This window comes from Cannabis sativa, chromosome 6 (genome assembly GCF_029168945.1).
Source record: "Cannabis sativa cultivar Pink pepper isolate KNU-18-1 chromosome 6, ASM2916894v1, whole genome shotgun sequence".
NCBI classification, from domain to species: Eukaryota; Viridiplantae; Streptophyta; class Magnoliopsida; order Rosales; family Cannabaceae; genus Cannabis; species Cannabis sativa.
Genome location: NC_083606.1, coordinates 12,358,435 through 12,385,635, shown reverse-complemented (window position 1 = coordinate 12,385,635; position 27,201 = coordinate 12,358,435). Strand labels below are relative to the sequence as shown.

Sequence of the window (27,201 nt, the reverse complement as noted above, 5' to 3'; positions counted from 1 at the left end):
TAAAAATATCTTGAACTTATTATTTAAAAATAAAAAAAAAATATTTTTTTTGAAAAAAATAAAGATATTTATTTTTTAACTGCAAATTTCATTCAACTATACTAACTCAGCTAGTTTTCTAAAAAAAATTCGGTAAACAATAATAATTCGATCCTTTACCATAAATGATGTAGTATGTTCTCAAAGATAAAGAGTACTTTTTTCTTTCCGTACGAGGTAGTGGTGGTGGCGTTCCTGTCCTTTGCTAGGGGTGGTGCACGTCCTACTGATGGGTACGTGTAGGCAAAATTGTCCTTCGGTACGGGAGGGACACTGTGTCCCTTGTCCAAAAAGGTTAACCTTTTTGAATCATATTAGGGTTTTGGGCTCTTCTATGCCTTCTTTATTCTTACCCAAAGTTGAATATACTCTGCTTCTATCTACTGTCCCAGCTTCATGTGCCTGGTTTGCATGGGTTCTTTGCTCAAATTCTACTGTTAAAAGCTCATCCTCATGCTAGTTTACTCATCTCATTATGAGTTTGTTTGCTGGAACTAAATCAAGGAAGAGATCTTGGAAGATGTTATGAACTTGGTGGAGAATGCTGTTGAAGATTTTTCTCTTGACCTTGTTCCTAATGACATCAATGCTAAGGGAACTATTCGCAGAACTCTCGCGGGTAAGTTTTTCTCTAAAAGAAAGGTTTTTAATGGGAAGCTTCGGTCCATTTTGACACAAATGTGGAATGTTCATCCTGGGTGGCGATTGCAAGAAATACAAAACAAAATTTATATTTTTCGTTTTTCTTCTGAGACGGATGCTCTGAAAGTCATGAGTAGAGGCCCCTGGGGCCCTTGTGGGTGTTTCTTGTTGGTGACTTCGATGCCGGATAATGGCAAATGGCAATCGACTGATCTCCAGAGTGTTCATTTGTGGGTTCGTTTACTCGGAGTCCCATATAGATACATTACAGATGAAAATGTGGGAAAGATTGCTAATAGAGTTGGGACCCTTATCTCAGCAGATAAGACTAGAGTGCTTGTTTTCTGTTTGTTTCAGGTTTAAATGGTAACATTCATAATATGAATTAAAAATAAGAAAAAATATGTTAAATGAGATGAATATGATGAATTATCATAGAATTTGGAGTCTTAGAATATAATTGGTGAAAAATTCTAAATTTTGGATGCTCAACATGTTTCGTCTGTAATTGAAAATTAAGTCTCAAGCTTCAATCAAATTTTGAACTATGATACATTTACTTTAAGAAAAAGTATTGTGAATAGAAGGAAATTGACAAAGCGAGAGGGAAAGAGAATAGAAAGATGGTTTATTTTTGGATTTTTTGAAATGAAAGGACTAATTTGAGAGTATACTAAAAAATTGGCACACAAAATCTATACACATTAATTTTAATTTAGGTGTTAAATTTTAATCTAATAAATGTATATTTAATCAAATTGATGCCTAATAATAATATAACCATCAATACTAATTTTAAAGTATCCATTAAATAATAACAAATTTATAACACAAAGCAAAATGTAATTCTTTTTACTAAAAGATTGGGCATCCACTACCCTCAATCCACACACCCTTTGCAGTAGGGCATGTAGCAAGGTTACAATGCTCAGTGTCTATATCCGGGGAAGAACCCCACCAATGGAGTGCCTTATTTTCAACACCAAGTGAGAAGTAAAGCAAGACCGCCATGAAAGCAACCCCACCGTCCAACGCCGCAGAGAGGACGTAGTTATACCTTTGCCACCACTTCTTCCTATACCTAAAAACAAAGAAGTTGAACACAGTTCCCACCACAATCCACGAAGTGTAGTTCAGCGGCGTGGCGGGTGGCATAATCGCCGTGGCGCCGAGCAGTACGGGCAGGTTAATGTAAGGAATCCACTTCTGTTTGGGGAAGAGCTTGTGGAAGAACCAAACCAAGAATGGCCCCAAAATTCCCCCTAAGAAGAACCAATTCAGAGATGGGTACTCTCCCTGTGACCCAAAGATTCGCTTCGGTCCCACCAATCCCCAAATCACTGAGGCATCGAAGAACACGTTGTCGTTAGGGCAAGTCCATGTGTTATTCTCGTCTTGGCATATGTTGTCTACGGTGTTGAGAAGTAGCCATGCCACGCTCATATTTACAGTTCCCGCTAACATGGTGCCTATGAACTGTATAGAACTTATAATGTTCACATTAATTATTGAAAATTGCATTATTAGTAGTAATAATATGTTTATATATATACCTGTACTAGGAACATGGACCTGGGAGGAATCTTCATGTAATGGCCTAATTTGAAGTCACTAAGGAAAGAGATTGCTTGAGACATGCTCATATATCCATATGTCTTGAAGCTGACATTGGCTATGGGTCTTCCTGGATAAATTACTCCCATAATGTACTCGGTGATGATATTAAGTCCTGGAGTCTGTAAAAATAGTTCCACATCTTTTGTGTGTCACTGTTGTTTAATATCTTTATAATGTTTTGTATATATATAACAGTTAAGTGTTTGAATCCTATTTTATATGTAATAAATTATTTAGAATGTTTTTAAGAAATGTGTAAGAGTTTGGCTAATAAGGTATATAATTATGAATTGAAATGAGTACCTGATTGGTGGTAGCTGTAATAACACTAACGGGAAGAGTGAAAGAGAAGGCAAGAAAAGCTGCAAATAGAAGTCCCCAATAAGGCAACTGAATTTGCTTTTTGAGAAATATGCAAAGTGCAAGAGACACTGTAATTGTAACCGCCAGAAGCAAATAAAACCACCACGAAGGTATGTCTTTGTAGTTTTTCATTAATCTTGTGTGAATATCATCCTTTCCTTTCACCGAAGCTCTAAACCGATCGTAAATCTCCCTATTATATATTTTTTTGTATATTTTTACATAATGTCACTTCATTTTATTTGTTGGTATATATATATATATATATGTATAAAAATAGACCTTAGTTTTAGATATATATACCTTCCATGGAACAAGGCCACATGAGTAAGTGTAGAAGCTATAGTAGCAAATCCAAAACCATAAGTGATAGCAAAAAAAGTGCTTAAATGGACCCTTCCTTGCTTTACATACTCTACTTGGTCAAGCTCAAATAGATCATTAACAATCAAAGACACATTGTAGGGTTGACCCGACCCGGTAAACAAATCTGCCGAGAATATGGGAAATTTTCTAGCACCGAATACATCTAAACCCCAGTACGAAACGGGCATGACCACATATATTATCACAACATAGCCCACCATAATGTTGGCGATGGCGAAAAATGGGCTGACTAGTGGGCTGGACAAGTATGAGGCCACAGTAGTCCAGTCCAGAGTGAATGCACCGAGTCCGAGCCCTTTAAGGCCCGACCCAATTTGGTGGGCCCTAACTGAATTGGGAAAGGCCCAACAAATCCACGAAATGCTTTGCAGGGTTTGGAAAAGGTATCCCGGGAACACGTACCAGCAGAAACTACAAGTCAATGCAATGATGAAGAACTTTGCACGAGAAATTCGTTTTTTGTTGTATTTGTCTTCTACTTCCTCTTCTTCATGCAAGGTCCTTCATGTGTTTATTAATTCAGTATTATTAATTTCAAATATTAATTATACTACGCATTATATATAGGGAAATTTACAAAAATACTAGAATTTGGGTTAACTTTTACAAAAATACTGTCACACGGAATTTTTTTCAAAAATACTGTGTTTTTATAAAACACCAGTAAAACACAAAGCAGTTTAACTCAAAACAACAGTAGAACACTAATAAAACACTAGTAGAACACCAGTGAAACTTAACACAGTATACTGCAGTATGAAACTTATAAAAAAATACAGTAAAAAAGTAATAAATACCGTCTGGCAATATTTTTGTAAAAAAATAGCAAAAGTTAGTATACCATGTAAATTTCCCTTATATATATAGATATATTAGCCCAATATAGTATATATATATATATATCAATTATATCATACTTTACCGTTTCTGTTATTTAAGTAATTAATTATACTATTAGTAACATAACTAGTAACTTAAACCGTTAACCATTAAAACATCCAAGCTCAAAATTATCATAAATTTTACGTTACTCTAAAATATAATATTTTATTTTTTGGGTTGAGATGCAAAATAGTCCCAAATTTGGTAACTAAGTTAGTAAATTTTCACTTTTTAAAAAAATTAAGTAAATGGCCAAATCTAATAAATTAGCTAATAAAAATTATAAAAATAGATTTATCACATATTTTTTTCAAAAAAATATATAATAACAAAATTAAGTTACATAATTTTTTTAGTATTGCATATTATTATATTGTAACAAAAATAAATAAATATATTAGATCATTTAAATAGATACAGCAGTATTAGATATATTGTAGTACAGAAAATTAATATACCGTAGTAATAAAATTATATACCACAAAAAAATTATAACAATACTAAATTAATACTCAAAAAATATATATATCATGCTAACAAAATTATATATATCACCATTAAAATATGAATACATACCAAAAAATTTATATACAATAAAATAGAAACTAAATATCATATTAAATATAAATAATATATTATAGACAATAAAAATCATATACCATACAATAAAACGTATGCACTTACAATAAAAAATAAAACAAAATAATATAATATTATTAAAAAAAATTATATATATCATATTAAAAAAAAATTATATATCACCTTTATGTATACTAAAATAAAAACTAAACATGCATTATCTAAAATAAAATGATATACTATACAATAAAACTTATATACCATATAACATAAAATATATACCTTACAATAAAAATATATATAATAATAGCAATAAATTAAAATAAAAATATATAGGATGCTAATAAAATTATATACCATGTCAACAAAAGTACAATAGAAAATAAAACTTAAATATTATTTAAAAAATTATATACCGTATAACAAAAAATACATATACCATACACCAAAATATATATACAAAAAATAATAATAATAAAAATATAGATTACTAATACATATATATATATATGTATGTATACTATACTAACCAAATTATATACCACAATTAAAATATATATACCATGACCATTGTATATAATAAAATAAAAACTAATTAAATATTATTTAAAATAAATAATTATACAATCAAAAAATATAAAAATAATAATTAAATATATGTAGCATGGCAATAAAATTATATACATACATTAAATATTTTTATTATGCTAATAAAATTTATGTACTACTATTATACATATCATAATAAAAAATAAATATCATCTAAGAATAATAATATACCATACAACAAAATAGAAATATACCATACAACAAAATCTATATACCAACAATCCAAAACAACTCATAAAAAATTAAAAAAATTGACATAACTTTAAAATAAAAAAGATTTTAACAAAACTAATATAGATATACCATAATGCTTAAATAATTTGCTTCTAATTCTAAAAAAATAAAAATAAAAAAAATTGAAATAAGGACATTTACTAACATAGTCTTATGATTTAGGGCCATTTGTTATATTTTTTTGAAAAGAGGACATAAACTAACATACTCCTATGATTTGGGGCCATTTACTATAATTTCCCTTATTTTTTTTTATCATCCACACCATATTTGGCCACTACCAACTAAAAAAATATTCTAATTAATGCAAGCAACTCTAAAAAATACACTAAAGTATAATGTTTAGTTTCAATTATTAACTTTTACTATTCTTCTAAAAAGAAAGACAAACACTACCGTTGCTACCGGTAAGTGTCCTGACAAGACTTGATGGGCAACGCAATACAAGCCGCATTGGAGCTGCCCTTATGTGAGTTTGATTTGGTGTAATGATAATGATAATGATAATAAGAGCATTGCTATTAGATATTAGTAGTGCCTAGTACTTTTTATAGGTAGCGTTCTATAATTAGTTAGCGATATTTTTTAAAAGTTATATTCCTAAGTTATATAAGACACAATATTTAATTACACCAAATAATAATATGACACCAAAAAGAGTACTGCTTTAGCAAATGAAACGCGAATTAATTATGATGTTTGACTTGTTAGAATGAATATTAAATATATAATAAACATAGAATAAATACCATTTTAGACCATGTGTTTTGTAAAAGTTACTAATTGAACCTTCTGTTTTGTTAAATGATAAAATGGATCATGTATTTTCCAAAATAGTACAAATAGGACACTGAACTGATTTTTTGTCAAAATAAAATTTTATAATAATTCGATCTAAATGTGTTATGACAAAACTGTTTATATTTTCTATATCCGTTCGTGCTAGAAATTTTCTTCAATTTGGTTATATTAAAAAAAAGTTGTCTTGATAAAAAAAAGTTGTCAAAAATTAAACTCAGGATCCTATTTTTACTATTTTAATTATAATTGAATTAACTAATTAATAAAATAACAATTGTTTATGATTATAGAATATATATATACATATATATATATGTGAGCTTAATGTTTTAGTCCATTTTTTTTATAATCATATACATCATAATTATTTGAGAAATTTTGTAAAATTTTAAAAATTTTAGAATAGTTTCCAATTTATTTCACACGTGCATGAAATAAAAGAATCATGAGTGGATCAGTCTATTTGAATGGCTTGTTAAATTTTTCTAAAATTTTCAAAATTTTACAGGATGTATTAAATTATTACAACGTATACAACAATGAAATGGGTAAATACTATTTTGGGCCTTGTGTTTTGCAAAATTTATCAATTGGATTCTCTGTTTTGTTAAATGATAAAATAGACCTTATATTTTCCAAAATGGTAAAAATAAGACACTGAGCCTAATTTTCAATAATTTTTTTTTTTAATATAATCAACTATAAGACAATTCTTAATATGAACATATACAGAAAATCAAACTAGTTTTATCATAGCATCTCTAGATCAGATTATTATTAAGTTTTATTTTGACAAAAAATTAGTTTAGGGTCCTATTTGTACAATTTTGAAAAATACAGGTCAATTTTGTCATTTAACAAAACAGAGGGTCAAATTAATAATTTTTACAAAACACAAAATCCAAAATAGTATTTACCCAAAAAAAAAATTGAACTACAAAATTCTCCTATTCATCAAAACAGATGTGCACCATACAATTTTCTTATATATATTTTTGGAAAATTCAAAAAGCACTTCATATCTATAATCTACTTAACATTCCTATCTATAATCTATTTAACATTCAAGACAATGTTCTAATTTTTTTTTATAATAGTATACGTTGTAATTATTTAAAATATTTCTATAAAATGTTAAAAAATTTAAAAAAAAAATAACACACTAAAAATATAGTTCAAATAAGAACGCATACTCTTTTACTTTACATACATGTGAAATACATTAAATATTATTTTTTATATTATAAATTATTTTTTACTATTTTTTAAAAATTTAGAGAAAATTTTAAATAAATATGATATTACATGACTAAAAAGCCATTCATTATTACACTATTTTTTCTTTTTCTTGGGGGTGCATAACCACCCTATATAATATATTATAATAAAAGGAACATGTATGATTTGAAAAAAAATGTATGAATTAAATCTGTAGTAATTTTATTAAATTTTTCCTATCAAAAGATTTTATTATATTTTTTTAAACATTTTCGTCTCTATAATTTACCTGAATAGGGAGATTTGAACAAGAGTGTTCGGCCACCACATATGCGACGGCTCCACCACATATTTCCTCAACAGCCCCGCCCAACCGTATCCTAAAACCTGTTAATATTAATATTTCCAATATAAGAAAACAACCTAATAACAATTATTAATTAAATTCACTAACTTTATACAATTGATATATAATTAAAAAATAAAATATAAAATAGAAGAGAAATTAAGATGAAAGACCTGGGTAGTGATGATGAGAAGCCAACCAGCCAAAAAAGAAATCTTCTTATGATAAAAGGCTTTAATAATATCGACAATCATAACAGCATAAGCAGAACCATTTCCAAAAGCACTTCCGGCATTAGCAAATATAGATATCAAAACATGCTCCTTAATGTTAAATGGGCCTGGGTTGAGTGAGAATTTTCTTGACCCAAAACCAGGGATTCCAAACTTAGTCTTTGGAAGTACGGAAGCCATGAACTGGCCCACTGGAAGGGTTGCCACTAGGACCGTAATCTGGGTGACCACCAGTGGCTCCTTCCTATAAGAGAAGAACTGGTTCAGAAACGACAGAAGAATGCAAGAGAGAAGGCCCAAAAACCACATCCGAAAGGTCCATACGGGCAACGACATGTCGTCCGTATTCGGTACGGTTAACCGAACCTCCTCAATTGGTGAGAGCTCATCTTCACTTATGGAAATCTCCTGGTTTATTTCTTGAGTACTATTATTCTCATCCATTGGACAAGAATGTTTTTTAAAGAAGGTACTATTAAATGTGGACTCTAAACCAATTGATAATACTTATATATCAATCATAGCAGGCATTCTACGATTTCAATATTGTAAATTATGTAGAATTTTTATAAAAAATGAGTGGGATTTAATTATAAATATATATTTTGGAATCTATTAAAAAATTGTAGAGAATGCTTGAAGAGGATGATAATTAATAGAACCTTTTTTTTTGGATAGATTAATATCAATGAATCATTATCAAGAGTTGTTTCCATCGATGTATGTATCCCTTTTGTATTTACATGTATGACAATCACAATGTTTTAGAACAAGAAGAAAGGGGACGGCGAACACATAATTTGTATTTGGTTAATTAGTAATTTTTTCCATGAACTTTGACACGTAGTAAATTGAGCTCTTTAAACTTTTTTGGCCATTAAAAATTCTTCCCGAATTATTGAGATTGTTAAATTTAAGGACTTTTGTCTAATTTCATTCAATTTTAATGTTTCATATATTTAACCATGCTACTCAGACTTTGATATCTACCAAATCATACCCCTCAAACTTTGATATGTACGAAATCTTGCCCCTTGAACTTTCATCCATGTTAGAATTTTTTTACTAAAATTAGACAAAAGTCCTTAAATTTAACAATACCAATAGTTCAGGAGAATTTTTAACGACCAAAAAAATTCAGGAGGCACGATTTAGTATATGTCAAAGTTCAGGAAGAAAAATTACTAATTAGCTTTTGTATTTAAAAGGAACGTTTAGATTAGATGGGATAAATTGGATACATATATAACAAGTCCAAAATATGGAAAAAGGGAATATATTTAATTAGTAAAGTTTTTATGAAAAATATATTTGATATTCTAATAATACTTAATTTATACCTCATATTTTTAAATTGTACATATTTAATACTATAAAATAAAATTTAATAAATACAATTTTATTAATTTAACCAAACAGTCTCAATTATACATTATGCAATATCTCCATATTCTTTAGATGCTATGTCCATTATTCGACTTTTAAGAACTTATTATGTGTAGTCTAGCCTCCTTTCCCATTGCCATATCATCTTATCATTGCCATATCATTTAGGTAATTTTTGGGATAACAAGTATAAAATTATATTTTTTTATCATTGTTGTATGGGAGGAATGTGGGTAAATAATGAGAGGAGAATTAATGCTCCTCCAATACTGCTCTCGCTCCCCATTGAAGATTAAAAAAAAAATGACATAGTGTAATGTAATTCAAAATAAAAATAAAAGAGTTTTTGAATTTGAAATAAATATTCTATCTAATTTATACTTCATATTTCTCTAAATTACTAAATAGGTCGTGTTTCACTTACTATTGTTTATAAAAATTTTAAATTATATCTATTTTATATAAAGTGTGCCTATCTAATTGAAATTCTTAGTTTATGAGAAATTTATGAGTAATTTTTTATTTTTATTTAATAAAATAATAAAATATTATTTATAGATAATAAAATAATAATAAAACAAATCCCATTAATATTTGAAGTGATATTTGATGCTAAATATTCTAGAATCACAAAAAAAATGTCGGAGATGGCCAACACAGATCCTGCGGGTATCGACAGAGTACGGATGACCTGGAATGCATGGCCACGAACCAAGGTTGAAGCAAACAAGTGTATGATTTCACTTGAGGCTTTCATCTAGATGCAATAAATTATGAGGAAGCAGATCTCTGATATTAATTTCCGCCTCATTACGGTATGATCTCTGGTGTCCGCACCCATAGAGTATGGAACCTTGGACCGAATGGTGAACTCTCCCTGGCTATTCTCTAAAGTATCTCTCTCTCTCATCAATTCTTAATACATATATGAGTTTGAGTTTGATTATTTATTATTTTCCAAGAGCTTTTAAGTTGTAAAAGTGTAATATAAATTGACAAATTTTGTGATCACTTATCACATGGTTTTACTGGGATCACTTGTTACATGGATGGTGGGTTTTCTGCAAACAAAATAAGCTGCCCGAAGATAAGTGTATGTTTATGACAGTGACTTTTTCAGTGAACACAATAAAGTAGCATGTATCTTAAATTACTTGATTTACGTTTTGTTGGCGACTCACTATTTTTGTGTATGGTTTAAGATGCATATGATATGATTTCAAAAAAAAAAAAAGTTCACTTGAATGTATGGCGACTCAAGGATGATGCTGGTAATTCAACTAGTGATCCTGAGGCCATGTTTGACATTATCTCTTCTTTTTTCTCTAGCCTTTTTTCGACTGATGGTTGTGATGCTAAGGCAACTAGTCATATTCTAGATTGCTTGGGGCCTCCCCTTGAAGATTTGGATTATGAGTTTTTGGCTCAGCCCTTCACTGCCCAGGAGGTGAAAAAGACTGTCTTTAGCATCTCTGGTGATAAGGCTCCTGGACTTGATGCTCTTAATGCCTTTTTCTATCAAAAGAATTGGGCTACTTTTGGTCATGAGCTGGTTTCTGTGGTGTTGGATTGCTTAAATGGTCAAGCTGACTTCTCTGCTATTAACAACACCTTGATTGTTTTGATCCCTAAAAAACAACATGCTAATACTATGAAAGATTTTCGGCCTATTAGTTTGTGCTCCACCCTTTACAAAATCATTTCTTAGGCAATTGCTAACCGGTTAAAGGTTGTTCTTGATAAAGTGATTTCCCCTTTTCAAAGTGCTTTTGTTTCTGGGCGTGTTATCTTTGATAATATTCTCATTGCCCATGAGCTTATTCATGCCATAAATTCTAGAAAAGCTGGTAAAAGGGGATGGGCTGCTTTGAAGCTTGATATGGCCAAAGCTTTTGATCGTGTGGAATGGAATTTTCTGGAAAGTGTCATGTACCATTTTAATTTTCCTATTAGCTTTGTTAATCTCATCATGAAATGTATAGCTACTACTACCCTTTCTTTTCTTGTCAATGGGGAGGTTAAAGGCTCTCTTAAACCTTCTCGTGGTCTTAGACAAGGGGACCCTTTATCCCCTTACCTTTTCATTCTCTGTGCTGAGGGGTTGTCTGCTCTCCTTCGAACTAGGCAAGATGCTCAATTTCTTAAAGGTATTTCTGTGTCTAGACATGCTCCATCAATCTCTCACTTGTTATTTCCTGATGATAGTCTTCTTTTTTGCTCGGCTGATAGAGAGTCCTGTTTAGCTATTCAAGAAGTCTTCAATATTTATTCTAGGGCATCGGGTCAAGCCATTAATTTTTCCAAATCTTCTATTCTCTTTTCTCCTAATACTGTTTAGGAGATTCGTACCATGTTCTTTGACACTCTTAATTTAGAAGATAAGCCTTTTGTGTCAAAATATCTAGGTCTTCCTCAATGTCTGTCTCGTTCAAAGTTTCATTCTTTTTCGTTTCTTAGGGATAAAGTTGCCTCTGTCCTTAGAACTTGGTCTTCTAAATGTTTCTCTAGAGCAGGTAAGGAGGTTCTTTTGAAAGCTGTAATTCAAGCTATCCCTGCTTATGCGATGGCTTGTTTTAGGCTTCCTGTTAAGCTTTGTAAGGGAATTGAGACTGCGATGGCCAGATTCTGGTGGGGTTCTAATGGAGAGTCTAGGAAAATTCATTGGAAATCCTGGAAGTCCCTTTGTAAATCAAAATTCTGTGGTAGTTTAGGTTTTCGTTCTTTAGTTCATTTCAACCAAGCTATGTTAGCTAAACAAGCTTGGCGTATTATGGACAATCCTAACTCTCTTCTCAGTAGGATCCTTAAAGCTCGTTATTTTTCCCATTCTTCTATTCTTGCTGCTGCCCCTGGTCACAACCCTTCTTTCACTTGGAGAAGCATTTTATGGGGGATGGATTTATTGGCTTCGGGACTTATCTGGAAAATTGGGAGTGGGAATGATATTCATACCATATCTGACCATTGGCTACCTAATCATAAATATAAATCTTTCTCTAGTACTATCCATCCTCCTTCCCAGTTTTTATCCTACTTTATCTCTGCCTTAGGGACTTGGGATGTTAATAGGTTGGGTGCTTATTTTGGTAATTCTATCATTGATGATATTCTTGAAGTGCCAGTTGCAGGGTGTTATGGTAGGGATTCTCTGATTTGGGAGAAGACAAGTTCAGGTGTTTTTTCTGTTAAATCTGCTTATCATCTGGCTTCCTCTTTCCTGGATATTCCTTCTTCTTCTTCTTTCACTTCTTCTAAAAAGTTTTGGTCCCATGTTTGGTCTCCTAATATTCCTCCCAAGGTTAAACTGTTTATCTAGAGAATGTTATCTAATGTTCTTCCGGTTGCAACTTCTCTTTTTTTTTTCTAGGAAAGTTCTTGATTCTCCTCTTTGTCCTATTTGTAAACTTGCCCCTGAGAGTATCAAACATGCTATGCTAGACTGCTCCAGATCCAGAAAGGCATGGAGATCTTCCAGGTTTGTTTCTTATTTTGATATTAATAAACATATGGATCTAAATGATTTTTTTATAGGACTGATTATTGATCAAGATAAAGAGTCTCTTGGTATTTTATACTGTTTTTTGTGGGCTTTATGGAATCAAAGGAATAATATCTTACACAAACAATTTTCTATTCCCCCTAAAGATATTTTTGATTGGAATCTTGCATATTTTTTCCAACATTTGGATGCGCAGTAAAGACAGGTGCCAAGATCAGGTCCAGATTGTAACTCAGCCTCTGCAAGGGTTCAGCCATCTGGTTCCAATGTCTTCAAAATTTTCACTGATGCAGCCACTGATTCTCAAAGAAGGAAACATAGTATTGGAGTGGTTCTCTTGGATGGTTGTAATCGAGTGAAGGCAGGTTTCACTACTCCTTTTTCTGGACTTGTTCCTCTTGCTGTTGCTGAAGCCAAAGCTGTTCATCAAGCTATCCAATGGGCTCAACTGCTTCGACTCCCGGTGGACGTTTTGATGACAGATTGTAAATCTATAGTAGATAAGCTTAATGCTTGTAATTGGAATAATAGTGTATTTGATGATGTAATATGTAGTATTAAGAACTTATTATCGTTCAGTCCGGGCCTAACCATTTCTCATGTTGGTAGGGACTTTAATCTTTTAGCTCATAAGGTGGCTAGGATGGGCCTTGGATTAGATAATGAGTTATGTTGGAATGGTTCTCTACCTTCCTTTTAGCTGTGTTGTAACACATGTTTCCTTCAAAAAAAAAAAAGTTGCATGAGATATTTTTGTGTGAAATTTAAGTGTGTGAAATAAATGTATGCTATGCTACTCTTTAGCAGTAAAAAGCAACTTTTGATAATGACATTTCAATAAAATAATAAAAAAAGATTACGACATTTCTATATTAAAAGTTTGGAATTTTTTTCCCCTCTTGAATTAAGAAAATAAGCCAAATATGGCTAAATGGACAAATTAACATCTAGGAAAGCATGATTATAGAAAATAAAATTAACAAATATGGCTATTGGGATTGTTGAATGAAATTCGTGTGGATCTTTTTGAGCTCAAGATGTTTCTTTATATTTTATATATTCTCCTCATATTAATATTAAGGGTAAGGACAATGTTAGTAATTAATAAAAGTTATATTAAGTTATTTGATTTATATATCACCACTTTCATTATTATAAATCAATATGTGTAGTACTTTTCTTTTTTAAAGGGCTAAATTTATTGATTTTAATTAATCAAATAAATTCTTTATCATAGTGGTAGCTTATTTCTGGGTCAATTACTTTGAGTATTATTGGTTCATTTGTACCTTATTTTTTACAGAAGAATTCAGCTTAGTTATTATATTTAAAAATTACCATTAATGTTTGGGTTTCATTGTTTCTTTTTTCAAGTGACCTATCATCTAAAGTAGCTGGCACAAATATAATCAGAGAGGCAAGCAAGTCTGAGATTGTTGTTGGAGATGATAGACACCTTGTGGAGGTCATGTGTTGCACTCAATTATATATTTAAAATAATAAAGTAGAAATAAGAAAAGTATCTTAACACATAAGTTCTTTCTCTAATATAGAATTGGTAGATTGGTTCAAGTGGTTGGATCACTTAAAAAAACTGTTACAATTATTCTAATTGATAAAATTTTCAACTATTATTTGCTACCATTTATCCTAGATAATATTGAAGACAAGAATTTTGAAGCCCTTCTTTTTCTCGAATTCTGTATGCCCTGGTTCAATTTTGAAATTTTTTTAATTATATGATGCAGGGTTTGTTAGAGGCTTGTCAGGATCTTCGTCCATGTATTTCCAAGTCTCAAAATTGTCTGAAGAATCTTTTTATTGCTTTTGATTTGGCTATTAGAACTACCATTGAAAGAAGATACGAAGAACTAAATATTGTTGGACCTGAGGTAATTACTGTTAATTTGGTTGATGCATGATTTATATTTTGCACTAAAAATATATCTTCTCAACCATATTTTATTTATGTATTCTGCAGAAAATAATGTTTATCAGTATGATTTTAGAAAACTTGGCACTTTCATTAGATGATAATGGGGATTTAATATACTATTTGAAGGTAAATAGTCGTTATAATATCCAAATGGCTTTTGGGTCATTTTTTTCCTTCAAATCTATATATTACTCTTTAAAATATAATTATTTTCTCTAATTTTTTTCTATCAAAATCAGAGGAGATGGATGGTCTTAAGTTATTTTATTTTATCTAAGAAAATACAAGGTTTGTAATTGTACTTATTGTTACTTATTGTTACAAGTTTATAATGTACGATACTTATTGTTTGTAACTATTTGGATTCACAATTCAAAAGTAAAGAAACGTGAGGAAAGTTTCTCGATTTAGAATGTATATGTTTAATTGTGTATCATATGTTGTATTATAATCTCACCTAATATTTAATAATATTTTTTCTTTAATTATTATTTTTTTTTTGATTTTTTTTTTCAATTATTAATTGTATCACTTTTAAAGAAAGTAAAAAATACTTAGCATAAAATTTAAAATTTAGTATACGTGCCTTGCACGTAACTTTTTACTAGTTATATATATATATATATATGAATATTGACTGAATAAAGAAAATTATATTAAATAATTTTAAATTCAATTTTTTAAGTATAATTCTTTAGAAAATATTATTAAAATATGATAAATCGATAACTCTAAAGAATTCTAAAAAAAAAATCATCCAATAACTTCTTATATCAAAAGAAAGCATACTATATTTTCAAACATACGCTATAGTAAAAAAAGTTAAAAACCAAATAATCATCACACAAAATAGAGATTTAAAAAAATACAATAAATATATAGAAAACTCATCATATAATTTAAAAAAAACTGTTATCACCGTATTTTATTTGTAGTCATCACTACATTTACAGTTAATGTCATTACCAAATCTTAATTGTAATTATTATTTATGTTGTGTGTACTGTATCAATTTGTGGTTTAGAATATTTGAAATCAATACTTATTAAGAATATTATTTTTCCAACACAATTGTTACTTTTCATCCATTGTTCAAATATTTGTATTGATTAATTAGTTAAATCAATACAAAACAAAATATAAAAAAGAGAATTATTGAATACTTTACCTTTTATTGTTTTGAATGAGTTCTTGTATTTATTTGCCAATAATATATTATGCATCTCCTCCTACTTGTACTTCGTACAATAAACACATTATTTATGCTTCAAACAAAATGAGAATAAATAATGGTTGCTAGAAAAAATATTTCACAAAATTAATTATTAATTGAAGATTTAACTTCATAAATTAATGAAAAATAAAACTATATAACTTATGTATCAAATAGATATAATGCAATTCAATATTAAAAACATTTTAAATATATTTATGAGTTAAGAGCAATAAGCATCATCCTAAACAAAGAACCTGACAAACTTTGGTGGGATAAGAATGTGAAAGCGTTATTGTGATTTCATATATTTTGAGTCGTCAATATATGAGGTTAGAACTTGACATGTATATTTGTTGGTTTTATTGGTATTAAATCAAGTATGCACGTAACAGTTTATATTATTTGGTTATCATTGTACCATAACTCAATAAATCTTTAAATGTATATACATTAAATCTAAACATAAAATACAAGATAAGAATTATTAACGCAGATTTTCGTTAACTAAAAATCTTTTCTTAAATAAATAAAAATTTAGAATTAACTATCTAATAATAATAATAATAATAATAATAATAATAATAATAATAATAATAATAATAATAATAATGAATGACAAGAATTTTTTTTACGTGGTTTTAAAGTTAAATCTTTGCAATCCACCAATCCATCTTATTCAGAATTGGAAGATTGTATACAAAATACAATAAATTATTTTTCAAGAATGAACAATAAATACAATATTGTTTATTTTTTTAAGGTTGACCGCCCTTTTGTTCTTGGGCTCTGTCCCTTTTTATAGGAGTTTGGAATGACAGTTATTCTCTTAAGATATGATCATTCGTAATTGCTCATAAAACGTGGACATTCCCCACGTTTTATTTTTATGCACATGGGATGATTATAAATAACTGCCTAACTGCTCTTTGTATTTATCTATAAATAGTTATGCTGACTGTGCTTTGTGATTCTCGTCATTCAATTAACACTTTTTTTAAATATATCCGTGGAAAAATGTCTAAGTGTATAGTTGTAATACATCTCGTATTCTTCCTTAAATGTTGAGTGAAGTATAGGTGAGATGCTTACTTCAACACGTTAAGAGCGAGATGAAGAATGTTGAAGTTGTTGTCTTTATTCTTCCAATATTTTCACGAGTATGTGGGTCAATGAGCTACAAACTCATTATCTACCCGTTCCAAATAGTACCATTATGTACTCTGTTTATCCTGAGATAGACTTGTTTACCTTGCTGGTCTCATTAATCGGTAGTTATTACTCATGTCTCATTATTGTCTATATGACGACGAGTTCAAGTATTTCTACTAATTATATTTCTTGAGGCGAGTTATTTAAGTTATTGATGCATAATTTGAGCTTGTTCATATTCCAGTTTTGTTACACGTGTTAGCTTTTTATTACTTCTCAAAATATGGGTATAACAATTGCCTCTTAAAAAGTGCTTTTTAAAATAAAAAGGATTTTTTAAATGCCTTAATGGTATTATTGTATTTTCTCCATTTAAAAATTGCATGCTTTCATTTTGGCGGTTAAAAACTTTAAGGTAAATCATTTTAACATTTAATGTTCATACTGTTCTTTTCCCATTAGTTTCCATTTATTCGATCTACTCTTTTTGTGATCAAACGGTTATTGCCTTTTGGGTATATTACCAACTTAAATGTCCTTACACGATTGAACGTTTTTGAACACATTTTGATCGCCTATGTATGAGCAGTTAATATTCTGCTACCTTAGTTATGCGCGAGTAGATAGTATTCTGCCATAAACAATTTTTAAGAGCAAACTTCAAATATTTTGAATAGTATTTAGAATTGCTTTACATATTCCTTAATTGCTTGAGTAAAAAGTTAATTTTCTATTCACATTTTAGTTTGCGTACTATTTATCAAGACACATTAGGGTATCTGATAACTCTATGGTATAGAGTTATTTTTTATGCTTTTAAACTAAAAGTATTGTGAGAAGAGTAGTGAAAATGTGTTTGTTTGCTTAACTTTAGTTAGTTTTAGGTTTATTTTCTATTTAGTAAGCTAACTTTTAAGTCTTATAAAAATTGGTATTGTTAGGTGTGTTCTTCCAATTAATTGTGCTTGTTTGTGTTGAAAAATGAAGAATTAAATTGATAGGAAAAAGAAAAGGAAGCAAGGAAGAAGTGGAACACAAGCTGAAATTGGGACAGATTGCTGAAGCAATACTGAAGTGAATTCAGCATTCTGGCAACGACGTAGAAACACGAGTTTCACTTATCCACATCAACAGATTCGTCCCAATCACCAAAATACACTAGCTGGCTGCTGTGGAAGGAAGGGGACTAAACCTAGTGGGCCAAAATGCAAAAAAAATTGGGCTTCTCATTTCGGGGAGTGATTTTGTACCTTAGGAACCAAACAACTAAAAGGAAAAAGAAATAAAGTACATATCTTCATCTTCCATTATGTAATGAAGGAGAGTTGCTGCATTTTTTTTTTTTTGGAAGAGAAATAACTGCAGAATAGTACAACAAAGGAGGAAGAAGGGGGGACCAAGATTTAGTGTTTGCTTTTTCTTTTAGCCTCTCTTAATAGTTTTTCTCCTTTCTCTTTTCTTGTTGTTGTACATAGTTTTTAAAAACTTTGTGAGATTGTAAAACTGGGCAGCATCCATGGATGATAGTTTTTTAGCTTGGATTTTACTTTTTGAATTGAATATGAGCTAGACTTTTGAGGCTTGAATGGCTATGAACTTCTATGTTGGGTATGATTAATTTTTAAGCTTACTTTAGTATTTTTGCATTTGTTCATTCAAGTGAGTTTTATTTTTATTAGATTGTTGTTCCTTGGCCATGAATAACAATTTGCTAAGCTAGTTCTTGTACTGGAAGGGCTAGATCTAGTAGTTCAACTTGATTGGAGCAAGTGAAAACCTAGATTTGGATTTTTCTTTGTATGTGGAATATGAATATTTCATTTACCTTGCATAACTTAAAAAAATTGATGTTTGAGTAGTGTTCTGCTTGCTAGTTTGATATAGGAATAAATTGAGCTAAGTGGTAAACTAAAATTTGTGAGTGTTGAAAAATTCTCACAAGCCTAGGGGAATTTTTGTTATCTCTGTGCGGAATGCTGGAGTAATGCTAAACCGATGCTGTAACACCTGGGAAAAAACCTGACTAGAAGGAAATAGCTATTCAAGCCATTTTTACCATATTACATTTTTTTTTTATCTTGCAAGCAATTTTTCTAGCAGCAGTAGTATTAATTTTAGCAAGTTTAATTCATGTCATTTTTAAATTTGGATCATTACTCAACCATTTGCATGTTATTTCCTCTTACTTTAAGTTGTAATTAGTTTGTTTTACATCAAACTTTGTTTGCAATCCCTGTGGAGACGATCTTACTTATCACTTTATTACTTGTTTGACTGCGTATACTTGCGTATATAATTTTCACAACAAGTTTTTTCATTTATAGTACATGCTATATTATGCAAGTTGTTATTTATTCAGATCACACTTAGACTTAGAAGTCTCGCTTACACCTGCTACTTTCATTTTTACTTTAAGAAAAGTTCCAAAGTATTCGACTTTATGTTGTTCCGGACCAGCTTATAATCGAACACCTTTCTTTTTGCAATTTTTTTTTTATTTTTTTCTAGGTATTAACAATTAAGCCTAGTTTTATTAACATATACCTCTAGGTAAAATCTAGTTTTTGTATATTTATATGCCCCTCAAGTAATTTTAAAGAGACTAAGACTTTATGATTACTTGAAATATGCAATTTTATTAAAATAAAGAACTTTTTACAAAGATAAACTTAATACAATAGAATATGCTATTGGTAATATGGCCTTAGATGTTCGCTACTCCAATAGTTTCTTATTAGCGAGCCATTGAGCCATGCTAACTTATAAACTCATGTTCCAACGACAACTTCAATGATATACAGACCTTCCCAATTCGGGTTAAATACTCATGTTGTTGGATCTCGTGTATTGTCAAGCACATATCTTAACGCCAAATCTCCTACTTTAAATCTTTTTCAAACTATTTTGTTAAAATATATTGTGATGCAGTGTTGATAAGCAACATTTGTGACTTGTGACTCAGTGCGTGCTTTTCTTCGAGTAGATCTAAGGACATATTGAGAAGTTCTTGGTTTTGTTTTTTATCATAGAATTCACGCTTGTGTGTTACGATGTCCACTTTCACTAACAACATTGCTTCCAAGCCAAATACCAGTGAAAATGGAGTATGTACCATTGCTATTTTTTTTGTTGTTCTGTGGGCCCAGAGCACCTGTGGTACTCGTCAACCCATCTTCCTTTAGTTTTGTCTAACTTCTTTTTTACAATGTCCTTCAAGGTTTTATTAACAACCTCAACTTGTCCATTGGACTGTGATCTTGATAGTTTTAATAATTTTATTCTTTTTATAGAACTCAGTGAATAAATCTCTATCAAACTGAATACCGTTATCGAACACTATTTTAATGGAAATTCTGAACCTGCAAATAATGTTCTTAATTACAAAATCAAGAATTTTTTTGCATGTGATGGACACCAAAAGTTTGACTTTTGTCCACTTTTTAAAGAAGTCGATTGCGACTATAGCATATTTTGCACCACCTCTCCTTGTTGGTAAGGATCCAATCGGGTCAATTCCCCATATTGAAGATAGGCATGGTGAGGTCATCATTCTTAGAGTTCGTTTGGCACAGCTTTTAGAAAAGTTAAAAGCTGCTTTTTGAAAAAGCTGTGATAAAAATGTGTTTGATAATCAGTCAAAAAATAGTTTTTTTAAGAATTTTTAGAGAAGCTACAGCTAAAAGATAAAGCTGCTCCAACCCAACTTTTAAGAAAAGCTATTTTAATTGAAAGACTATAATAAATTTTTTGTACTAAAACCATATTTACTTATTTATTATATAATAAAAAAAAGTAAAAAAAAAATTAAAATAAACTAATTATAATAAAATAAATAATTATTAAATCTCTTATTTTTCTTAAAAAAAAATAATTGATATTTTATTTTAATATTAACAAATAACATCAACCTAAAATTTTTGTTAGATACTTGAGTTTCTATTTTTTTTTTTTTTTACATTTGATAAAACATAATAAAAAAAATACTATGAATTATTTTTATCAAATGCATATAAATTTATATTTGAAAATATATAAAAAAATAAGATATTATATAAAATAAGTTTTTACATATTATAATAAACTAGATTATAACATTATCATTATCATTATAATAGATTTTAACAACTCACATTACTTTAAAATTCATAATTTACCAAACACTCAGTTCAGCTTTTTTCCACAATTTTGCTATAGTTGCTTTTTCTCACAGCACAGTTAGAGCTGCTTTTTTTCACAGCACAGCTGTGCCAAACTAGCCCTTAGTTTGGTAGGAGGTATCCTCGATATATGCAAGAACCGTTAGCACTTTTCACGCTTTTTAATGAATTCATGTGTGACCTTTTTGATGGTTGGCCGACAATAACCCTCACGGGTTATTTTCTTAGATAAACTCTACCATCCTGCATAGTCTCCACAGAAGCCTTCATGAATTTCTTTGATAATTTTATTAGCCTCAGTACAGAGCACACATCATAGTAGAGGCATGGAATATCCTCTCCAGTATAATTTTTTGTCAACTACTGTGTACCTCGGGACTGTGTATAAGAGTTTTCATGCCTTGATTTTGTCCGTTGGAAGTTCTCCATCTAGAAAGTATTTGACAATAGGGGTCATCCATGTAGAGCTTGCATCAATCATCTCTATTTCTTGCTTTTTAGTTTCACAAATACTTGGATCGCTTAACACCTCCACTTGAACTAAGTTCAATTTATCCAAATCAAAATGTGATGCCAGTTTTGCCAAGGCATCTGCATTAGAGTTTTGTTCTCTTGAAACTTGTTCAATTTTGAAATAATTGAACTTCTCCAAATTCTCCCAAAATTTCTCTAAATATTTGTCTATTTTTGCACCTTTTGCTTGGTATTCTCCTAAAACTTAATTTACGACTAGTTGTGAATCACTAAAACATTGGACAAACTTCACTTTTAAAGTTTCTACGATCCGTAGTCCAGCTAGCAAAGCTTCGTACTCTGCCTCAATATTCAAAGTTTCAAAATGGAATCTTAGTGCATAATGAAACTTAAAATTTTTAGGGCGACACCAATATTACTCCTGCCCTCGAGCCATTCTCGTTCGAAGCTCCATCAATGAACTGTTTCCATATTTTATCATCATTTCTTATTCTGGAGTCTTCTCTAGAGTCTATTCCTTCCACTAGGAGTTGGCTAAAGCCTGGCCTTTGATGGAGATCCTCGAATGGTAGATTATTTTAAATTATCCCAACTCAATCGACTATTTTATTAATCTCCCTGATTCATCGAGATTGGACAATACTTGTCGCAATAGATGATCTATGAGAACTTTGATGGGGTGAGCTTGAAAATACAGTCGCAACTTTTTAGATGCATGTACAAGGCAAAGTGCGAGTTTTTTAAGCAGAGGGTAATAAACAGGTTGCTAGTTCCTTTCATCTTCTCGCACCAGTGCATCACTTATATCATTTTCTGAGATGGCCAAATAAATGAATAATGTCTCTCTAGTGATAGGTTTGGCCAATACTGGTGGTGTAGAGAGATGCTTTTTCATTTCTTGAAAAGCCTGCTTGCACTCCTCATTCCCGTCAAATTTCTTGTTGCTTCGTACAATGTTGAAAAATGGAGGCATTTGTCAGTTGATTTTGAAATGAATATGTTTAGTGCCGCCATCCTTCCAATTAAAGACTGTACTTCATTTGGTTTGGTTGGCAAAGACATCTTGAGCAGTGCTTTTATTTTGTTGGGTTAGCTTCAATTCCTCTCACATTTACAATAAAGCTTAGGAATTTCCCTGAGGACACCCCAAATGAACATTTCTTAGGTTTTAATTTCATATCATATTTTTTCAATACGGCGAAGCATTCTGCGAGGTCCTCTGTGTGGTTCTTGCTTTTAACAAACTTCACCAGCATATCATCCACATAGACTTTCATATTTTCCCTATCTGGTTTTTGAACATACCATTCACAAGGTGTTAGTATGTTGCTCCATCGTTCTTTAGTCTGAATGGCATGACCTTGTAGCAGTAAAGCCCTATATTAGTGACAAAGCTCGTATTCTCTTGATATGGGACATGCATTTTAATCTGGTTATATCCAGAGTATGCGTCCATGAAGGTCATCATTTCGTGCCCTGATGTTGCATCTACGTACCAATTGATCAATCTTTGGTAATGGAAAGTAGTCTTTCAAACAAGCCTTGTTTTAATTGGAGAAGTCTATGCAAATTCTCCATGTCCCATTTGGTTTAGGGACAAGAACTGGATTAGATATCCACGAGGGATAGAATTCTTCCCTTATGAAGTTATTGGCTGACAGTTTGTCAACCTCTTCTTTTAGGGCATTTTGTCTCTTGGGATCTAAAGGTCATCACCTTTGACATTTTGAGAGATAGGAAGGATCAATATTGACATGATGGTATATCACATTCGGGTTAATCTTGACCATATCTGAATGACTCTAAGTGAATTTATCTTTATTGCCTTCAAGAAAGTGATTAATTGTTACTTTAGTTCTCCCCCAAACCCTTTCCAATGTTGACACACTTGGTAGGATTGTTTGGGTCTAAATTCACCTCTTCAAGTTCATTAATAGTTTGAGTTGGTTGTACTCGTCATGAATTCTTGGATCCAGATCTTCCATCTCTTTTTCATTTTCTTTTGTCAAAATCACCATCAATTGATGGTTCACCTTTCTATTTTTTTAACTCCACGCTATACTATTGTCGAGCTAATAGTTGGTTGCCTCCCACTGTCCTTACCCTTGAATGAGTGGGGAACTGTAGGGGTAAATGTTTGATCGAGCTTATTGCCCCGAAACCTATTAATGATGACCAACCCATGAGTATGTTGTATACTGAAGGGATGTCAACAACTAAAAACTCTTGCTGACAATACATGGTTTCAACCTTGCCTCTTCTAAGCCAATTTTCTTTAATGTTTCTTTGTAGAGAATATTAACAAAACTCTCATTATCAACAAGAACTCTTTTTATTCTCTTATTAGCGAGCTGAATTGTTATCACTAGGGGATCTGTGTGCGGAAACCGCATGTGTAATGCATCTTCATCAGTGAAGATGATAGGCGGTTCTTCAGGCTTGGCTCTCTCTAAAGGTTTTAGGGAAAAAGTTTACTTTTCATTTTTTACTTCATCTATATATCGTTTTTGAGCATTATTGCTATTTCCTGGGAGGTGTCGCCCTCCAGAAATAACTAAGATGTCCTCACCCTCAACTGGGGGAGGTTGCAATCCTTGTTTGTTCTGGTTGTTGGGCAGATTCTACTCATTTCCTTAAATCCTTACATATTTTCTCATATATCCTCACAAGATGATATTTTTTATCTCGCCTTTTAGTTGACGATTTTCCTCAATGGTATGCCCAATATCTTGATGGAAACATCAATACTTCTTAGGATCACGCTTATTTCTTTCATGTCTCATTTGGGTCTCCGAAACGCGACCCAAGTTTCATTTGTGAGATAGATATTTTCATGAGTTTCATTTAATTCCATATACACTGAGTATATAGGAATATATTTCTCGTGCTTCTTTTTTTCCTTATCTTTTGAAGAATCTCTTGACTCGTCTTTTCTTTTAGCATTCGAGCCATTGGGGTTTGAATTTCTAGCTTCGGTTCTCATAGTGCTTGTTGTAGCTGTACTTATGATGGGTTTGTCTCCCGAGTCAGATTTGAGAAGCTTCATTTCATTTTTTGCCTCTTCCTTTTGCATGAAAATTTACGCTCTTTCATTGAATTCATTAATGTTTCTTATAGGGTGACCTTACAAATCATCCCACATTTCACCTCCTGTGGTTGACAAGTTAGTTATTATATTAGCCTGAAGAGTTCTCAACTGAATGCTATCATTTAGATTCCTGACTTTGGTTGCTGTTATACTAGAATGACTTAAGTAAGCCCTTATCTTTTCTTTATTGATGTGATAATACACTATGTAGCCGCCACTTACATCCTTGATTAGCGCGTGATTGCTAAAGAATGGATTTAATGCGTCTGGCATGTCTTTTCATATTTGTTTGTAGACATTTCCTCCAAGTTTCATTTAATGCCAATTAATAGTTCATCTCTAGTATCCTAGGCTTGGAGGAGCTGGATGCTACCCAACTCTCGGAGGTGAGCAAAAGATTGATCCCTCTGAACTAGCCATAGCTCCAGGAGGAACAGCTAGGTTGTCCAAGGGGATCCTTCCTACTTAAGATTTTCCTTTGACTACCATTGGATCCTTAAGCTTTATCTGTCACATGTCGCGCCATGGAATTGCCACGTATATTGGGAGAAAACTATGGCAACATTACACAGTAATTATTATTCAATAAACTATCCAAAACACAACTTAAAATTCATAAAATAGATACTAATATACTATAAATATGCAAACATATATATAAATTATAAAAATATTACTAGAAATATAAGAAAAATACTAAATAGGTTCTAGTCGACCTACTTTGCCCATGGGTCCTTAACCTTGACCAACTAGGATCTGTACTCGACCCTGTCTCTTGTCGTTCCTCTCGTACGGGTCTTCATCTTCAAAAGAGATTTGACATGCATCCCCTACTTAGATAGGTGTATGCATTATCTTTGTCGTTATGATTTGACCTTTGCAGGAGTCTTGGTGGTCAACCTAATCCAGCCTGATTCCCTGCACCTCTCGCATTGTGCTGAGAAATCCTTGATTTATAGATTGTGTTTTCCTGGCATTTTCATTCATGCGAGATGATTCTGGATTCTCAGGCTGTACATTCCCACAGTTTGTATATCCACAGGAAGTTCCCGAATCAAGTCTCTTGACTTTTAGTGTTTCCCGAATTCTGGGGATCTTTTCATCCATTGGGATATCCTCGGTGTTCTCAGGTTGACCCTCTTGAGTGTTTGAGGGATTTCTAGGGTTATTCCCCCTGGGGTTATCCCTATGTCTCCTGGTTCTGAAGCCTCTAGGTCTTTCCCGAGGTCATTTAGTAGATGTATCAGGTTGGTTTGCAGGGGCTTCATCTTGCATAGCCCTTACAATCGCTGCCTCGTGCTTTAGCTCTACATTTCTTTAATTTAGCCAATCACTGTTAAAATTGCTTATTTTCAAGTTCCACTAATGGAACATATCTGGTGGGATCGTAAGCATCATCGCTTTGCCTTTTTGGGATTTCATTTCCAGTTTGCTCTAAATCTCCACCATTTCTTCCTAAACGTGGAGTTTTAGTTGTAATTTTCCTGTGAGAAGTTTGATGCTCTTTTCTAGGACGTTGAGTTGTCTCTCTTGGATGATATTCTTCATTTCGAGAAATATCGTCTACCATGAATGGACGATTTGAATTTGTTTTCAAGGAGGGTGTTATTTTGAGTTTTATTCCAAGGCTCTTAATGAAAGCATCAAACTGTTAAAAAAGATTTTTGTTAACTAATAAATAACCTTTTTTTTTTTGTAATAATGGATCTCTAGAATTAATTAAGTAATAATTAATAATAATATCAATAAATGACAAGAAGCTTTTTACGTGATTTTGAAGTTCTCTTCATAGTCCATGAATCCAACTTATTCTGGGTTGGTAAATAGTATATAGAATACAATTAATTGTTTTACAGAATGAATAATAGATATAATACTCTCTCTTTCCCCCAAAATGACCATCCTTTGTTCCTTGGGTTCTGTCCTATTTATAGGAGTCTAGGATGATAGTTATTCCCTTGGGATCTTATCACTTGTAAAACGTTCATGAAACATGGACATGAACGTGGACATTCCCCACGTTTCATATTTACATCACATGAGATAATTATAAATAATCATTGTAATTGTTCTTCATCTTTATCTATAGATGGTTATCCTGCCTATGCTTCATATTCCTCGCAATTCAATCAAAACAAATCATCGTGAGCCAGCGTCTAAGTTTATGTTTGTAACACCCTACTAGTTTCGGTGTGTTGTTATGATTTTATACTAACTGTGCAATCTGTTTCTAATCAACGGGTTTGTTGGAAAATATGTTTAATTAAAACACTACATAATTAAACTTTAAATTAAAATAAATAAACTTTGCATAAACTGGGATCCCGATGTTTAAAAAGTTACAGC

General features: G+C 31.3%; 2 protein-coding genes across 2 annotated transcripts; one reads left to right on the top strand and one right to left on the bottom strand.

Moving 5' to 3' along the window:
* Positions 1 to 1,471: 1,471 nt before the first annotated feature.
* LOC115695324 (oligopeptide transporter 4) lies at positions 1,472 to 8,809 on the bottom strand. The gene is made up of 6 exons (XM_030622398.2): positions 7,891 to 8,809; positions 7,661 to 7,758; positions 2,965 to 3,549; positions 2,602 to 2,854; positions 2,235 to 2,417; positions 1,472 to 2,157 (listed from the first exon to the last, which is right to left on the bottom strand). Exons 1-6 carry the CDS (start codon positions 8,392 to 8,394, stop codon positions 1,537 to 1,539), a joined length of 2,244 nt encoding a protein of 747 aa, XP_030478258.1. The 5' UTR covers positions 8,395 to 8,809; the 3' UTR covers positions 1,472 to 1,536.
* Positions 8,810 to 10,633: 1,824 nt separating this feature from the next.
* Positions 10,634 to 25,324, top strand: LOC115695325 (uncharacterized). Its single transcript, XM_030622399.1, has 8 exons — positions 10,634 to 10,954; positions 11,045 to 11,590; positions 11,675 to 12,612; positions 12,704 to 12,811; positions 13,037 to 13,469; positions 14,584 to 14,727; positions 14,817 to 14,897; positions 25,199 to 25,324. The coding sequence occupies exons 1-8, from the start codon at positions 10,634 to 10,636 to the stop codon at positions 25,322 to 25,324; spliced, it is 2,697 nt and encodes an 898-aa protein (XP_030478259.1).
* The last annotated feature ends 1,877 nt before the right edge of the window (positions 25,325 to 27,201 follow it).

What these genes read in the sequence shown, in the direction of transcription:
- LOC115695324 (XM_030622398.2), bottom strand. Translation starts at nt 8,394, where the DNA reads ATGGATGAGAATAATAGTACTCAAGAAATAAACCAGGAGATTTCCATA. An exon ending in GTTCAAATCTCCCTATTCAG is followed by an intron (nt 3,550 to 7,660) that starts GTAAATTATAGA and finishes AAACACATGAAG; the next exon opens with GACCTTGCATGAAGAAGAGG. An exon ending in GGTCCATGTTCCTAGTACAG is followed by an intron (nt 2,158 to 2,234) that starts GTATATATATAA and finishes AGTTCTATACAG; the next exon opens with TTCATAGGCACCATGTTAGC.
- LOC115695325 (XM_030622399.1), top strand. Translation starts at nt 10,634, where the DNA reads ATGTTTGACATTATCTCTTCTTTTTTCTCTAGCCTTTTTTCGACTGAT. An exon ending in TTAATCTTTTAGCTCATAAG is followed by an intron (nt 13,470 to 14,583) that starts GTGGCTAGGATG and finishes TATATGATGCAG; the next exon opens with GGTTTGTTAGAGGCTTGTCA. An exon ending in TAAATATTGTTGGACCTGAG is followed by an intron (nt 14,728 to 14,816) that starts GTAATTACTGTT and finishes TGTATTCTGCAG; the next exon opens with AAAATAATGTTTATCAGTAT.